At 42.7% G+C, this 18,964-nt stretch overlaps 1 protein-coding gene across 1 annotated transcript in view; it reads right to left on the reverse strand.

The window, feature by feature from the left end:
- The window catches only part of LOC122797130 (protein C8orf37-like), a 205,297-nt gene that overhangs the window by 49,045 nt on the left and 137,288 nt on the right, over positions 1–18,964 (reverse strand). Inside the window, exon 2 of the mRNA XM_044065928.1 lies at positions 9,468–9,579. Coding sequence (XP_043921863.1) covers positions 9,468–9,579 — 112 coding nt within the window. The remainder of the gene's footprint in view (positions 1–9,467; positions 9,580–18,964) is intronic.

The following is an 18,964-nucleotide window of genomic DNA, read 5'->3' on the forward strand; positions in this document are numbered from 1 at the left end:
GTTCCATATCAGCAGGTCCACTGTTACTGGACAGGTTATCAGTGCATCTAAATGTAGCTGCATAAAATAATGACCAAAGTTTCTGTTCTGCAAACAGCTTTAGCATGGAGGGAATGTGAGCAGCTGATCAAATTGTTTAAGAACCTGAAGTTATTTAGCGGTTTAAGTTCATTAAGTTTGACAGGTTATATCTTTATGGTCTTAGCTGTGTAATTGTTTGCAGAAACTGTTTAAGTTCAGTGATTGCATGGTGTGTTCCATGTCCTATATTACTTCTACCATTGCTCTAGCCCTTTCCAGAAGGCATCCAAAACAAATGGGCATTTTGGTATTGATATAAGGCTAAAGGAATGACCAGGTCAGTTGCTCAGATGATGTTCCCAATCAGAAAATGACAAGGATACTAAGAATTAGAAACCTGACTGGTAGCTCTCAAGTCTTGTTATCAGACTTGTGACAGCAGTTTAGAAAATGCATTTATACACTTGAGTGTTACACATCTGAATGCATACATTATTGCAGCACAACCATTACAGTCTTATTTTTATACAATTGGTACAAATTAAAACACTACCATTCACTTTGAAATAAAATGTCCTACCATACACTCTTGCTTTTCAAGCAAGTATCTGGGGCTGGATTCACATACTCTAATACAGCTTGGCAAGGGTTGTTGCAGAGGTCCAAAGCTAATGCTGACTTTCAACCAGCGATTCAGCAACAGGACTTCAGACAAAGCCCTCAAAATAATGAATGAAGAGGTTCAGTACAAAAAGTGAGTGCATGTAGCCCTCCCTCCATTAGCATGCTACTGCCATATAAAGGAGCTTAGAATACTTCTGGGTCATATGATGTTTCACACTGCAAACACTGGCACATAAAGTGTAACCAAACACAGCAGTTACAGCAAAATACACCTGGTGCTGTGTGTGTGCATAAAAGTAAAAATGTACACTTAGAACAGCTGTACCCAATACCAAGTTATAAAGACTACTCCGCATTGCTGACTTTTTTAGGGGGGATTTGAGGTTTTGGCCACACACAGCATAAACTACTTTAACACATATACCTTAGATAGTTATTCTAATTGCACCTATATTAAATCACTACCACACTCACTACTTCTAACACATATACCTTGGGTAGTTATTGTAATTGTGCCTATATTAATCACTTCAACACTCCCTGCTTCTAACACATATACATTTAAATAGTTATTCCAACTGTACCTATATTAATCACTTCCACACTCACAGCAGTCTCTACTCTGAAGTGTACAATAACAGAATCTACTAGAATATGTTCCTTGGATTTACTTCAATGCCTTGTTTTTCTATATTATTTCTCTGTACCACCTACATTTTCATATTGTACTTCACTGTATTTATAATGCCCGTTACGACTATGCTTCTTGTTAATACAAACTGTTCCAATATTATGTAATTGTTATACTAATTGCCTCTGTGGAGCTTTTCGCCCCAGGCCTCCAATGAGTTCTTCCTGGTCCAGTGGACTTTCCCGGTAAACAAATGTCAATTGATCAATCAATAAAACAGGTTATAGTGATTAACAAGCTGTTTAAAAGTGCCACCATGTTTTTGCAGTACAAAAGGACACTGCTTCTTGCACAAAGTAATGACTATCCCACTAGCTAACTCCTACGCTTCCTGGATTTCATGCATGTTTTCCAGAAGTAGCTCATGCAGAGCATACTATTGAGCACATCAGTTGTTCATGTTTGCTTGAGACAAAAAGCACACAGAAAAAAATAGTTTTCACTTGTTCTGCTTTTGTGCTGGTAGAGGATGATGCAATAATTAATCTTTATATGCAATTTATTTCTCAGAAATGAACTCTGCAAATATTCGTTCAGACTGCGGTGGTGGTGCTGCGGTAGCATTGTCACCTCACAGTTAGACGTTGCCCGTTCGATTCTCAGTTAGAGCGTCTTCTGTGTGGGTGTTCCTTCGATGAAGGTTATGCGTTAGGCCCGGCAAGCCAGCACGTAAAACTCTACTGCCAATCATTAATGGACCGGAGTTCAGCTGTGGCGACCCCCAATCAGGAAAAAGCCGAAAGACACAAACAAACGGAGGAATGAAAGTAACCCAAATCTCTTCTTCCTTTCCACTATGCCTACACAAAGTCCCCACCCTTGACACACTTGCACAGTACACGTACAAGTATATGTACTGTTTTTATGATGTCAGGTCCGAAAATAAACAAAGCTACTGCTAACTCTGGTCATGCTGATTATTCACTATGCATAGGTCAGCTGAATTCACACAATGCAGTTCCAGAGTTGAAACTGTACTGGTTTCAAATGAATGCAAAAGTTCACATGGTTTAGCAATGAAGTAGCGGTCCGACACCTTCTGTCACCTTATAAAAAGGCTCCTTTTGCTATCTTACAAGGTTCTAAAATGCAAGATACTGTATATACTCCAGCTGAGTGGTTGAACAGAGGGAGACACACTGGCAAACTAAATTAAAAGCTGACAAAAAGCCAGGGTTAAAGGTTCATAGATAGGTACCAGGCTATCTGCCCGAAGGCATTTATAAGCCTAGCCGGAATGTGTTGGCTTTCACTGCCCCCTTAGATTAGTTCCCTATACCTCTGCCCAGCAGAGCCGTTAAGAGTATCAACATCAAATGTTTTTTAAAGGATAGAAGGTTGTGTTTAAACAAATGAAGAAATATTTTAATTGTATAATTGTTTAATTGGTTAATGGTTTTATTGCTATGGTTATAAAAAGTGTTTTTTTAACTGTGGTTGATTTATTTGTTCTGAAGAAGTCCAAGAGACGAAAGCATTGAAATAAAGAGTAGTACGCTAAAATTTTGTGCATTTCACTCGTGTATTTATTATCATCTGTGAATTTGGTCTCGGCCAGTTGGGCCAGTATTTTTTAGCGATATTCACAAATGACAATTATTTACAAAATTCCAGTGAGCTGGGCTGGCAATATTTCTTTTTGTGACCCCCCCCCCCCACAAAGACTCAAGCTAGCATTTCAAGTGACCCTTGGAGGGAAATGCTTGAGAGGGTTGAGCCTATCTGGGAATACCTTACCCCATTCCCTATCTTGGCAGTCCATCTGTGTTGGCATTGCTAACCCCACTTGTGGTGCTGCACTGTCATATCATATGCCTGCAACCCTAGGCTCCACCTTAGTAACTTGGCATTTTGCTGGTTGGCTCTATGTAGCCATGTTAGGGGATTGTGGTCTGTAACTACAGTGAATTTCCCTCCATACAGATAAGGCTGCAGTTTATGCAGAGCCCACACTATGGCTAGACATTCTTTTTCTACAGCTGCATAACATTCCTCCCTGGGTTAGAGCCTATGGCTGAGATATACCACTGGGTGCTCTTCTCCCTCTGAAGAAACCCTACCACATCGTTTGAAGCATCCACCTGCACAACAAATTATTTGCTGTTATCTGGACTGGCTAACAGAGGGGGTCCTCCCACAGCTCCTTTAAGCTTCTGGAATGCCTGTTCACACACTAGAGTCCACTCTACCTTATCTGGCCTGTTTTTCCTTGCCAGGTCTGTGAGGGGAGCAGCTATAGTACTATAATTGGGGGCAAACTTTCTGTAGTACACTGCTGTCCCTAAGAATGCCTTCACCTGCTTCTTGGTAACAGGGGCAGGCCATGCCTGAATGGCTTCCACTCTGGCAGGTTCTGGCCCGATCTTACCATTCCCCACTCTATGTCCCAGGTAGGAGATCTCTGCCATACCCACCTGACACTTACTAGGCTTAATGGTCAACCCTGCCCTTGTAGTCTGCTCAGCACCTCCCTGACATGCTGATTGTGCTCTTCCCAAGAAAGGCTGTAGATGGCAATATCATCCAGGTAAGCAATGGCAAAACCTCCTGCAAGGATATGATCCATCAGCCTCAAAGTCACTGGGGCATTTTTCATCCCAAAGGGCATCTTTGTGAACTCATACAAGCTGAAAGGAGTCACAAAGGCTGACCTCTCTCTAGCACTAGGAGTCAAGGGCACCTGCCAGTAACCCTTGGTAAGATCAATAGTGGTAAGATACTTAGCCCCACCCAGCTGATTTAATCTGTCTTGGGCATGGGGTAAGCATCTGACTGTGTGTAACTATTTAATTTCCTGTAGTCCACACAGAACCTGGTGCTGCTATTCTTTTTTGGTACCAGCACCACTGAGGAGGCCCAGGGAATGCTGGACTCCCAGATTACCCCTAGTTCCAACATTCCTGTATCTCCTTCCTCAGAGTCTGTTTGACTCTCTCAGGCACCCTGTAAGGGGCCTGCTCAACAGGCCTCTGGGATCCTGTATTCACATAGTGCTGCACCAGGTAGATGCACCATGGTTTTCCAGTGAACATGTCCGCAAACACCTGTAACACTGTTCGGATTTCTTGAACCTGGTTTGGGGATAGCTGCTGGGATATTGCTACCCCTTCCACTGAAGTGTCAGTCTGAGCCTCACTGAGATCATTCACCAGATCCCCCTCAGACTTCTCCTGCCATCCTCTGCAAATACTAAGCACAAGGGCCTCCCTATCATGGTAAGGTTTCATCATGTTAACATAGTATAACTTGTGCCCCTGCCTCCTGTATAGCAGTTCTACCATGTAGTTAATATCACTGACCTTCCTTACCACTTTGAAGGGTCCCTCCCAAGCTGCCTGCAGCTTTGTTGTGTCTGACAGGAATGAGAACCATTACCTACTGCTCCATAGCATACTCTCTAGCTTGAGCATTCCTGTCACACCAGAGCTTTCTCTGCTGTTGGGCTTCTGCCAGGTTCTCCTGGGCCAAGCCCATGAGTTCCATGAGCCTTTTCCTGAGGTTTAGGACATATGCCACCACAGACTCCTTGTGGGATTCACACACACCCTACCACTCATCTCGATTCTAGAGGTCCCCTCACCCTATGCCCATACAGCAACTGAAAGGGTGAAAAACCTGTGAATCATCCCTGGGGCACCTCCCTGTAAGCAAACAGATGGGGCAAATATTTGTCCCACTCCCTCTTAAACTGGTCTGCAAATGTCCGTAGCATGGTCTTTAATGTGAGTTTAACCTCTCAACCAGACCATTAGTCTGGGAATGGTAGGGGGTGGTCTAAATTCAGCAATACATTCTCACTCAGACACTCACAGGCACACCTGCTTTGCATCTATGCTTACAAAACCTTTTCCTAGAAACTTCAGGTGTTAGCTTAAAACACTCTAAAAGATCATTTTAACAGTATTAAAATTTAAGCAATCAGTATCAGGCAATTTAGAAACAGCAGTTACAGCCTGACCATAGAGTAAGGAGGTCAGGAACTGTACCCAGAGCCCTTGGTCAACATTATACTGTTTACACACCCTTTCAAACATATGAATGAAACTATCAAAATTAACCCGCTCTGTAAATTGTGGAAGAAATTTACTGACATTTATTGCTTCTGGGGTTTGTTTACTCCCTTCCCCATTACCTCCATGACCCTGACAAAGAGTCAGCATCTCCTTCACATGTTGCCTCTGCCTCTCATTTTCCTCAGCCTCCCGACATCTCAGTCTCTCTGCTGCTTCTACTTCTAAACTTTCAAGTCTCTAACACCAGATGGATTTTTAATTCCTCTGTGGAAAGGTTGAACTGTTCATTTTCTGAGAGTTGTACATCTCCAAGACTAGCCTGGTTATCCTCCTCTTTGCTGATCTGTGATGCAGCTGTGCCCAATGTTGCAATCATTTCTGCTTTAGTCAGGTTGGCATGCACTAGTCCTTTAGCCTGGCACATCTCAACCAACTGGCTGCTTGTCAGCTTGCCATACTCCTCTGCTGACATCCTTGCCGGCTCTCTCAGACTAACTAAGATAACCAAACAAATAAAACAATTGTGATATGAAACTATGAATGTTCACCGTGTGGCTGATTGAGAATACAAACACCTTCCTTAGAGACCAGTGTTTACAAGCTACAGGAATTCAATAGTTGGATAAAACAAAAGCAAAATAATTTTCTAATTGAACTACATTTCCCCACACTCCCTTAGATTCTGATGCTTTCTGGCATCGAACTGGAGCAAGATCAGGCAGCACCTTGGACATCTATGGCACACATTTCTTAGTGGTTCTAGAAATACTTAATCTACCTTATAATAAAGCTGAAAACAAGCATCATGTTGAAAAAGACCTTAACAGTATTTGAGAAATGGCCTGTGCAGAAATTAAAGGCAAATAATCTTTTCATAAATTTGGCCAATTAAGACATTAGCTTCATAGTCTCATCAGCCCAACAGATGCTATCAAAGTTATGGGGGCAGAGAGGAGCAAATCCCATAGTTTGAAATAAACTAAGTGTAAAAGTAGTGACATAAAACACTGTAGGAGAATGGGAAATTAAGACAGAAGGAAACTATGGTCCAATAAGTCCCTCCCACATAATATACATACATAAAAAAAGAATCACTTTCAAAGCCTTGTTAAAAACCCACAGGACCACAGGGCAGCACACAAGGCAACATAAATGCAACCCAAGAAGATTTTGTCAGGCAAAATGCCCTTAGAAACCAGTGTTTACAAGCTACAGGAATTCAATAGCTGGATAAAACAAAGCAAAATAATTCTCTAATTCAACTACTTTTGCCCACACTCCCTTAGATTCTGATGCTTTCTGGCACCTAACTGGAGCAAGATCAGGCAGCACCTTGGACATCTATGGGCACATTTTCTTACTGGTTCTAAAAATACTTAATCTACCTTATAATAAAGCTGAAAACAAGCATCATGTTGAAAAAGACCTTAACAGTATGAGAAATGACCTGTGCAGAAATTAAAGGCAAAACATCTTTTCATAAATTTGGCCAATTAAGACATTAGCTTCACAGTCTCACCAGCCCAGCAGATACTATCATAAAGTTATGGGGGCAGAGAGGAGCAAATCCCATAGTTTGAAATAAACTAAGTGCAAAAGTAGTGACATAAAACACTGTAGGAGAATGGGAAATTAAGACGGAAGGAAACTATGGTCCAATAAGTCCCTCCCACATAATATACATACATAAAAAAAGAATCACTTTCAAAGCCTTGTTAAAAACCCACAGGACCACAGGGCAGCACACAAGGCAACATAAATGCAACCCAAGAAGATTTTGTCAGGCAAAATGCAGAGTTGCTTAGGAACTTGTAACAGTAGAGAGGGATATGGTCATAAAACGTCATCTTATAATTTTAGCAAAAGCCTTGATCCGATGGCAAATAACAGGTTTGAATTAATGTAAAATGGCTTTTAGAGTGGGGATTAAGTACATTGTCTTAGTAGGACACTGGCTGCATAAAAGAGCAAAATGGTGTACGTAGTGACAAAGATGAAGCTAAAAATGGATTCCAGAGGGTTCAGTACTTAACTGCTCTTCTCTAACATTTCTAGAAGTGGCACTGGAAAGTCATTTAACAAAGACCTGCAACACAATTTCAGTAAGAACTTCTAGTGCAAGACAAATGGTCGAATGTAATGTGATGAAAAACAAAAATGTCCCAGTGGGCAGAATTCTTTGAGGACTAAAGTACTTCAAGTTTTAAATCTTGAAAAGCAGAGGTTAAACGTAGCATGCTATTCACAGCTGGTAGTATCAAGATGGCAGCAAAACACAAAAAAAAAGGGGGGGGGACTTAAAAGCTGCAATTCACACAATTGTCAAAAATACTGAAATTAGTTGGTTTACATTTGTCAACACCGTATGTACATCTACTAATTATTCTGAGATGTCACACACCTGGGAAACATACATACCTTTTCCTCGATGTTGTGCCAACTCAGATACAGTAGTGACATTCTTTGTTTTGTCCCCCCCACTGCAAATTGTAAAACAGGGTCATAGGTAGGTACTAGGCTATCGGCCCTGAGGCCTATACAAGCTCAGCCAAAAAGGTACCCTGGCTTTTGCCACCCAAGAAAATTATTTTCCTGTGCCACTATCAAGCACAGCCACAGAGGTGATCCCTGGGGTGTATTTCCTATTTCCCATTCAATCATCAAGATTTTTCTTGAAGAGTGCTAATGAGGAGCTTTGTTTGATATAGATAAGTAGTTTATTCCAGAGTATGGGAAGTCTCTGTGACATGAATCTATCCCTCTGGCATGTTCTGTTTACTGTGGTGACAAGGTTTAGGTCCCAAGAGCGTGTAGCTCGGAGGGATTGGGATTTCTTTAAGTGGAACATGTCCAACAGCTCTGGGTTTGACATAGCTTTGTATGTTAGGCGAAGATCACCTCTGGAGTACGCAATATGCGACGGAGTAAAGCTGGAATTTTTTGAGACTGTCTGCGTAGGGCATCTGTTTGGGGCCAGTAATCCTCTTTGTGAGGTATTTCTGCGGCCTTTCCAGTTGTTGTAGATGTCTTGTGAGGTACATACCAAAAGGGGCATTGTACTCTATAATGGGTCTAATGAGCGATGAGTAGAGGGGAACAATGGCCTCTTTTTTTCTGGATGAGAAACCATTTGTGATGAGGTGTGCCACGTAGAAGGATTTCCTGACTACTGTGGCGATGTGATTATCAAAGGAGAGACTACTGTCCACCTGTGCCCCAAGGTCTCTTATCACACTTTCACATGTTAAAAATAATTGTCAAAGTTAAGTACCATACAATTAAATTAACATGCAACTCAACAAAACTAGTCTAAACTTAATCGATGACTGAGACAGAAAGGAGAGATTAAATCATAATACTGAAATTACAAAACTGAGTCAACTGTGTCAATTATCAGAAAGTAAATTGGGGTGACTCACAAAGAGGAACATATGTCAGGCCTTCTTAACATTTTGTCTCAAGACAACTACAACCCTAGATATAAAGAAATGCCACAGTTAAAGACCAACTGTTAGCATGTATGCTCAGCCAAGGAAAAATGTTAATAGTAATAAGATTCTTATTTTTAACTTTTTTTCTTTTAACAAAGTAAAGTCTTTTCACCATTATCTTCCCAAATGAAATCATGCAAACTAGAATTATGATCAATGTATGCTGAGCTCACAGAGCAGTAAATGGAACTTAAAAGTAGTTTTTCGCTGTACAACCTTTTCCTTGAAATTACATGGCAGACAGAAGGAGGCACTGTTAAAGACAGATATCTGCATGTTAACTTTTAGCAAGACACAAACTAATGCACACACTAAAACATTTTCCAGGGATACTCCTGTATTGAAAAAGCCACAGCATTGCTGGACTCAAGTTAAGTCTGAGGTTAAACAAAACACAACAGCCATAGCTAAATTTAAATGGATTGTTTGTGAAAAATATGTACAAGTAAATGTGTCCACAAACGGAGGAAAGAACATGCAAAGCTGTCCCCAGTACCTCACAATGGCATGTTTTAAACTAGGCACTTAATAAACTTTTCCTATCAGCTACATCATTATTTGTCAGTTATTGAAACTAATAATTCTTTGCCTCACAGCCTGCACAGTAATTGCTTTTTGAATACTTACTTCATGTCCCATTAAGCTGTTCTCGCTTAATATATCATCAAGGAACTCATCTATATCATCATCATCATCTTCCACTCTTCTGCCTTCACTATTGAATTGTGCACGAGAAGACCTAGGGGCAAAACATCACTACTATTAATAGAGCCATAACATGACTGCCTTACTTGTTCAGTGTTCAGCTGCTTATAGCTCATTTGCACACAGCTAAATGCTTGTCTATATATCCAAGTACAATGCCCTTTCCAAACAAGCTTCAGCACAGTGACAGAACAAATGGCTGGAGAGGGCCATGATCAGCATAAACCAGGGACAAAGTATGCCAAAAATAAGTAACTACAAAAGTAACTACAAAAATATGTATATATATGTATATATATATATATATATATATATATATATATATATACACATACACACACACACACACATATATATATATATATATATATATATACATATACACATTACACACACATATATATATATATATATATATATATATACATATACACATTACACACACATATATATATATATATATATATATATATATACACATTACACACACACACATATATATATATATATATATATATATATATATATATATATACACCTACATATATACATATACATCTATACATACACATACATATATACACACACACACATATATATATATATATATATATATATATATATATATATATATATATATATATATATATACACACACATATACACATACATATACATACACACACACGTATATATATATATATATATATATATATATATATATATATATATATATATATATATATATATTTATTTTCATAGGTTCATACGAGGCTATCTGCCCTAGGGCATTTATAAGCCTAGCCAGAGTGTGTGTGGCTTTCACCACCCCTTAGGATGAGAATACTATACCCATTAGTTTGCTGTGCCTCTGTCCAGCAGTGATACAGAGATGATTCCCGGGGTAAACCTACGATCTCCCATCCACTCGTCAAGATTTCTCTTGAACAGAGTCAGTGAGGGGCTCTGCTTCACATGGACTGGGATTCTGTTCCATAGTGTAGGGAGTCTCTGGGTGATGAATCTGTCCCTCCAGCACGTCCTATTTATATCTGTGTTGAGGTTTAAGTCTCTTGCTCTCGTGGCTCTGGTGGATTTGGATTTTTTGAGGTGGAGCATGTCCATTAATTCTTGGACATGGCCTTGTATGTCAGGCACAGATCACCTCTGAGCAGATGGTATGCGACTGAATAGAGCTGGAGTTTCTTCAGTCGGGCATCGTATGACATATGTTTGAGCCCCTTTATCCTTTTGGTGAGGAACTTTTGGGGTCTTTCCAACTGCTGCAGGTGTCAGGTAAGGTACATTCGGAATGGGGCGTTGTACTCAATCATTGGTCTGATAAGTGAAGAGTACAGGGGTACAATGACCTCTCCTGATCTGGATGTGAATCCCTTCATGATCAGGTGGGCAATGTAGAAGGTCTTCCTAACCACTTTGGCAATGTGAGTGTCAAAAGAGAGGTTACTGTCAACTTGGGTCCCCAGGTCCCTGATAACTTCTTCTGTGTTTAATGGATTACCACCTATGTGGTAATTAGGGGTTACCTTGTTTTTCCCAAAGGGTATGACTATACATTTTTGGCATTTAGCTTAAGGCCATGGCTCTGGCACCAGTTATCCATTTCTATGAGACCTCTCTGGAGGATGTCTGTGTCTGATGGAGTGTCAGTTATGGTGCCCAGTTTGCAGTCATCTGCAAATTTTGTCAGCCACAATCCCCTGCACTTCAGAAAAATAAATGCCGAACAAGAGGGGGCCCAGGACTGAGCCCTGTGGGACACCGCTCGTGACCGGCTTAGAGTCTGACATGGCACCAGCAACTCTAACCCTGTGTGTTCTGTCCTTGAGCCAGTTTGCAACCCATCTTGTGACATATGGGTTTACATCTAAGCTGGTGAGCTTTTCTATGATGCCCGAGTGGGGTATTGTGTCGAACGCTTTTGCTAGGTCAAGGTAGGCTGTGTGAACTGCCTTACCCTCATCAATGGCCTTAGTGACTGTTTCAAAAAGTCGACCAAGTTCAAGAGACAGGATCTGCCCTTGACAAAGCCAAATTGGGTAGGATCCAGTGTCTGTAGGTCCCCAATGTCTTTATTTATGAGTTCCATTATGATCCTCTCCATAGCTTTGCAGACAAGGCTCGTCAAGCTTATGGGGGTAATTTCAGGGTCCGTAGAAGCACCGCCTTTGTGGAGTGGGCCCACAGTTGCCGTCACGCCATTCTTTGGCACGTATCCTGTAGTAAGGCTAAGATTAAACAGCAGCCTTATGTGTGGGTTTAGTTCCTCATTGAGTTCGTAGCACACAGCCGGGGACACCGTCCGGTCCCATTGATGCTGTGTTTTATGCTTTAGAGAGAGCAGCTCTCACCTGGGCATCTGAGATGTTTGGGAGGCTAGACTCTGGTGGGATAGATATTTCTCCTTTTGGGGGGGAGGGGGGAGTGAAATTTGCACTGAACCTGTCTGCCAGTATGTTGGCAATGTCTGTGGGTTCAGTGATTTTTTTATCATTTTGGACTAATTCTGAGCATATCTGGGAGTTTCCACCCAGGTTTCTAACATAGCTAAAGAAGGCTTTATGATTGTCTTTTATGTCATAAGCGATTTTTCTCTCAAAGTTGGCCTTGGATGATTTTAGGAGTGATCGTAGTTTTTTGCTAGTATTGATCAGAGATGCCTTCCCTTTTAGGGATTTTGCTCTGTCATGTAGTAGCTTTCTCCTCTTGTTGTACAGTTTGTTTATGGCTGGGGTCCACCAGACCGGGCGCCTGCCTTTGGTGGAAAGGGTCTTGATTTTATTAGGGATTGCTTGATCCATACATTCCTGGAGGTGCTCATAGAATGCATTTGTAAGGGTTTCAGCAGCGTGGGTTGTGGTTTCCACTGGCTCGGGGGCCTTGAAGGATACCACTCCAGTCTTAAGAAGTGTGAAGTTTGCTTTTGAGAAGTTCTTCACTGTGGTCTTTTTGCTGGGGTGGGGCGGGATGTGGATCTCCAGTGAGATTAATTTATGGTCTGATCTCACCAATGAGGGATATACTTCCAGTGTGGAGCATTTTGTCCCCATGTTTGTGATGATCAGGTCTAGTATATTTTCTCCTCTTGTGGGAATGGTGACTAGTTGTTCCATAGCATTTGAGTTTATGAACTCAAGGAACCTTTGGGCTAGGGTGTTGGGGCTTGAGTAATGTTCCCAGTCTATGTTTGGGTAGTTGAAGTCACCCAATATGATGGCGTTTGGAGAGACATTCATACTCTCCAGTGTCTTCAGGAAGGCTGTGTGGGTTTCCTGAGTTTGAGAAGGTGGTCTGCAGCATGTTACAAACTGTAGGGCAGTTTTACCTATGGTTAATTGCACCTGGATGGTCTCCGATACTTCGTGCATTGCCACTAACCTGGAGGTGTGGGTATCCTTTATGAATATGGATACTCCCCCTCCTTTTGTGGTTCGGTCCGGATTTTGGGGCCGGAATGCATGATATGAGGTATAACCTGATAGTGCTGGGGTGCTCTCAGGAGCCTTGAACCAGGTTTCAGTCACAGCACAGACATCTATGTTCTCCATACTGAAGAGGGCTTCGAGGGCATGCATCTTGAGGTTTAGACTTCTGGCATTGGGCAGTATTACCCTTAGTTTTTCTCCATTTTTGTTTTCTAGGGCGGTAGGTTTATCATTTGAGCCTTGCCTAAAAAAGGCACTATGGGGGTGGCAAGAGCCTTTGCCAATATCCGGAAGCCCAGGCGTGACAGGTGCAAGCCGTCCCTTGCAAAGCAGCGTGGCTTGTCAAGCATGTCATCCCAGGCAGACAGACATTGGATCCCCTTAGAATGACACCAGTAATTAAGCCAATTATTAAAGCTGATCATTTTGTCTCTGTATTGTGGCATCATTCTTGGTGAGGGTAGGATACTGCTCAGGGTCAGGGTCATACCGCCTGGGCTACATAATCTGAGAGCTCCTCTATGTCTCTTTTCATGTAGTCCAGGGAGGTACGTCTCAGGTCGATCACACCGGCATGGACAATGACTGAGTCATACTTGTACTTGCTGTGGAGTGACCAGAGTGCTTGTGTTATGTGGCGGATTCTAGCGCCTGACAGGCAGCTTACTGTGATCTTTTCCTTGTTCAGTCTGGTGAGTGGGACGTCAGTGTGTCTGACTATGGAGTCACCTATAACAAGTGTGTCTGGCATTGTGTTTGGCCTTAAGGGCTGTGACTGTTTAGCACACTGACTTTGAGAACTATGTGTTGCATGTCTTATGTCTTGAGGTGGCAGTTGCTTGGGTGTCTGCTTTGGAGGCCTCTGTAGTTTTGGTAGACTTTTGATCAGTGCCTCCGAGTATGTCTTTGTGTGTTTATGTGTTTGTTTTGCAGTTGTGATAGTTCTATGTGAAACTGGGTTTGTGGTGTGCGTGGTTTCCTTCTCCTCCTGTCAGGTCTTGCCAGTCCTGAGTTGAGAGAGCTCAGCCTCCAGTTTGGCTATATAGTTGCATCCCTCACATGTATTTGTGTTTTGTGGGAGAAGGAGTGGGTTGTCTGTGTACATGAGGCAATTGTAACATTGCCTATAGATATATATATATATATATATATATATATATATATAATCTATATATATCTATATCTATATCTATATATAGATATATATATATATCTATATCTATATATATATATATATATATATATATATATATATATATATATATATATATATATATATATATATATATTTTCATACACATACATATACAAACACACACATTGGGCAGGATTCACGAAGGCTTGCACGGAGTCTAAGAGTAGTGTAAGACTCCATGCAGCCCTCGCGATCCAGGAACAGCCCGAAATTCCGTGTAAGAGACCAGCTAAAACATCTCTTACACGGAGTGGGTGTGGATATGCTAATCACCTCACTTGCAGCCGAAAGGCATGCAAATGAGGTAGATTAGCGATCCACGAAGCCCAAACCAGCCCATGTAAGAGCCGTTTTAGCTGCAGAAATGTACTCGGTTGACAACTGAGTATGTTTCTGCAAATAACACAATGGAGCCATGTCAGCTCCAAATAAAGGGTGCATATGTGTCAGGCAGCATGCCAATGGCCAAATATGTGGCCATTGGCAAGGTACCCAGATGCAAATATGAGAAATAAATATGTTTAAACGCAGCGCAGCCACCGCAAATGGGCTGCGCTATAAAAAACATAAAAATGAAGGTTATAAACCCACAAATGTGGGTTTTATGCAATACATGGATTTCCAATGCAGGGACCAGCAGACCAAAAACAACATGGCCACTGTTTAGTGGTTGCTAAGGGGGGAAGCTGAGTCTAAGACATGTAACTAAGCATTAGTAGGCAACCTGATGTAAATGAGTGTTAGGATACTGAATTCCACTGTCACATAGCAAATGAGCACATTCTGAGTAGTGTAAGAGATACATAAGGGGGAGGAATAGAGTAGGAGATAGGTGACATCATAGGGGGGAATGGCGGAAAGAAATGCAGTTCATTGGAGGTCAGTGTTACATGACAGATGACAGACACAGATCATGGAAAGAGGAGTGCCACAAGATAAGCATGGGAAAGTCAAGAAATGGAAGGTATACACTGTTGCTTACACCAAAGTTTCTTGCTGGGCGTGCATGTGCACGAGTGCACGCCATGAGGGGCGAGTAGGGCAGTGTGCACGCGTGTAAGCCAGACTGAGCATGTGGGAGCTTGTTGGCAGACTGTTTGCGCTGGTGTGCGCGCGTTTTAACCAGAATAAGAAGATTCTAAACCATGTAAGCCTGTGTGTGTGCGTGTAAGCCACTGTGAGCGTGTTTCTGCTGGTATGCGCGTTGCTCCTCCCTGAAGAAACAGATAGGAAACAGGAAGCAACAGAATTAGTAGGAAGCTAACAGGGAATACTGCTGGAGCTAGCAGGTGAAAACAATTAGAAGCAGGCAATTACTCAGACAGAATAGTAGCCCAGCCAAGCACTTAAAACTCTGCAAACAGCAGTGCAGGATGTTTCTCTCAAGAGACACTGCAAGACAGGAATAAGCTATTAGAAGTGAAAACTGAAAAAGCTAAACTCAGAGCAGAAATGCTAGGGGCTGCCTTAGCTGTCATAAGGAGACATAGGCTACTTGCGGAGGGTGGTGACAATGCAAATGGTGCCAGACAACCCACAGTGAGGAGAAGGAGAAGAGTGTACAGGCCCAGGGTCACCTACCATGGGTTACATGAGCTGGAGATAGTGGAGCGCTATAGAGTGGACAGAGACCTCCTGCAGCAAATTGTTGAGCTGTGCAGGCCACGCTTCACACACAGAACCAACAGAGGGGAACACATCCCAGTGGAAACCAAGGTATGTGTTGGCCTAAGAATACTAGCAACAGGTACCTTCCAGAGACCAACTGGTGATATGATGGGGATATCACAGGCATCAGCCTCCAGGGTACTGCACCAGTTCCTGGATGCCATGTCAGCACATGTCAGTGATCATGTATATTTCCCTGAGGTAGTGGGTGCAATAGACTGCATGCACATACGCATCAAAGTACCAGCCGGTGAGTGGGGTAGGGCCTACATTAACCGCAAGGGCTTCCCCTCCATCAACTGCCAGGTCGTGTGTGTGATGCCCAGGGCATAATAATGAATGTGTGTGCTGGCTGCCCTGGGAGCTACCATGACTCCCATATCTGGCATTTGACGCAGCTGTACCAGACATTTGCTAATGGGGACATCCCACATGGACACCTAGTGGGGGATGCGGGTTATGCACTGGAGCAGTGGCTGATGACACCCATCAGAAACGCACACACACCTGAACAGGAACGCCATAATGAGGCACACGCACAAACACGTAATGTAATAGAGCATGTGTTTGGGATGCTCAAGTCATGGTTCCAGTGTCTGGACACATCTGGTGGAGCCTTGCAGTACTCACCAACTACATGTACCCAAATTGTCATGGTATGTGCTATGCTACATAATATGATCTTGCGAAAACAGCTGCAGCAAGACTAGCATAGGGCCGGGCCAAACAGCCCCCCACCATTGCCAAGGCCATCACAGGCAGAGCGTGACTCGGAGGAGGAACAACCTGAGCCTACCCCAGTAGGCAGAAGGAGGTGTGCCCAGTATGCCCTGGCCTTGGCAAAGAGACAACGCATAGCACATACACTGGCTCAGTAGGAACCCTGGGAATGATACCCCTCTCTGACTCACTCATATAATAACAGGGATGCCTAAAATGACATAACCTGCTCTCAAACATGTACAGGGAGTGTAGTATGTGCATCTGACAGAGGCAGCCCTGCAGCACCACCTGAGGCATGAATGCCATGTGTTAAGCAATGTAATACCATGTAGTATATGCAAACTTGATGACCCTGACTAACATCCTACCTTCACCAAGCATGATGCTACAATATGACGATGAGATGATCAATTGCAATAATTGGCTGAAGTATTGCTGCTAGTCAAAGGGGATCCAATGTGTGCCAGCCTGGGATGACATGCTGAGCATGACATGATGCTCCACCTGCTAGGGGTGGCGTGCACCTATCAGTCCTGGCCATATGGATACTGGCAAAGGCTGTTGTTACCCACAGCGTGCCTTGAATAGGTAAGGCTCAAAACACAAACCCACCTCCATAGGTATCACAAGGAATAAGAACCTAGATGCAATGCTACCCACTGCCAGAAGTCTAAACAGCAAGATGCATGCAGTCTAAACTCACCCAGTATGGAGAATGTTGATATCCGTCCTGTAACAGAAACCTGGGTCAAGGCTCACAACAGCACCCTAACACTACCAAGTTACACCTCATACTGTGCTGCACAGCCTCAAAACATGGAACAAGCTACAAAAGGAGGGTGACTAGCAAGGATAACCACACCCCCATGTTGGTACCACAACAAGCAGCAGCATGGACTACCCATGGTCATGTAACAGTGGCTAAAACTGTCTCCCAGTTTACAGCCTGCTACAGACTACCATCCTAACATCAGGAACTGTACTTGGCCTATGTTGGAATACATGAATATATCAAGCCCTCCAAACCACATTATATTGGGTGACTGAAAATACCCAAACATAGACTGGGAGCATTACTCTAGCTCCAACACTGTAGGACAAAATTGCCTAGAATCCATAAACCAAAATGCCCAGGAACAATGTACCACTTCCACAAGAGGGGTAAGCATACTGGATGTGATAATCAGCAACATGGGTACTGGATGGCAAGATGAGAAGTGTATCCCTCACTGGTAAGACCAGACCATAGAGTAATCACACCGGGTATACACATCCTGACCACAGTCCCTGGCCAGAAAACCACAGTGAAAAACATGTGTAAAGCAAAAGTTGCACTCCACCAAACTGATGTGGAATCCATTAAAGGCCCTGTGCAGGTGCAAAATATGGGCCACACCTCAGAATCTGTTATACAGGCATTCCATGAACACTGCCAGGAATGCATGGATTATGCAATCAAAATAAAACCAAGACACAATGCCATACACGCAGGCATTTGGCATGGTGGACTCCAGCCATTACCAAACCATGCAAGAGAATGAGGAAGCTACTACATGATAGAGCAAACATAAAAAGGGAAGTAATCACTGATCAGTAGTATGGCAATAAAATATGTCCACTCATACAATCCACTAAGGCCAGCTACAACAAGATGAATCTGTGAATCTTGAGGCAATGTTACACCTGCCCCATGTACACAGACAACCCTCACCTCCCCCCAAGAAATACAAATATATGGGAGAGATGCAACCATTTATCCAAACCGGAGGCTGAGCTCTCTCAACTCAGTACTGTCAAAACTAGTCAGGAGGAGAAGTTAACCACACACACCACAAACCCAGTCTCACATAGACCTATCACAACTGCAAACCAAAGACAAACACAGAAAAACATTCCCGGAGGCCCTAATTACAAACACACCACATCAACAGAGGCCTCCAAAGCAGACACCCAAGCAACCACTACCTCCAAACATAGCACATGCAACAGATAGTACACAAATCTGGTGTGCCAAACAGTCACAGGCCATAAGGGGAAACAACATGCCTGATACAGTTGTAATAGGTGAACTCCATAGTCAGACACACTGCTGTCCTGCTCACCAGACTGAACAAGGGAAAGGGTACAGTAAGCTGCCTGTAGGCTGCTACAATACGCCACATAACACAAGTACACAGGTCACCCCAAAGCAAGTAATAATATGATGCAGTCATTGTCCATGCTGGCGTGAATGACCTGAGATGTACCTCCCCAGACTACATGAAAAGAGACATAGATGAGCTCTCTGATTATGTAGTCCAGGCCAGTATGACACTGACCGTGTGCAGCATCCTACCCTCAGTACAAACACAGAATGATCAGCTTTAACAAGTGGCACAATTACTGGT

The sequence above is a fragment of the Protopterus annectens genome, chromosome 3.part0 (assembly GCF_019279795.1).
Source record: "Protopterus annectens isolate FY-2018-M chromosome 3.part0, PAN1.0, whole genome shotgun sequence".
NCBI lineage: Eukaryota > Metazoa > Chordata > Ceratodontiformes > Protopteridae > Protopterus > Protopterus annectens.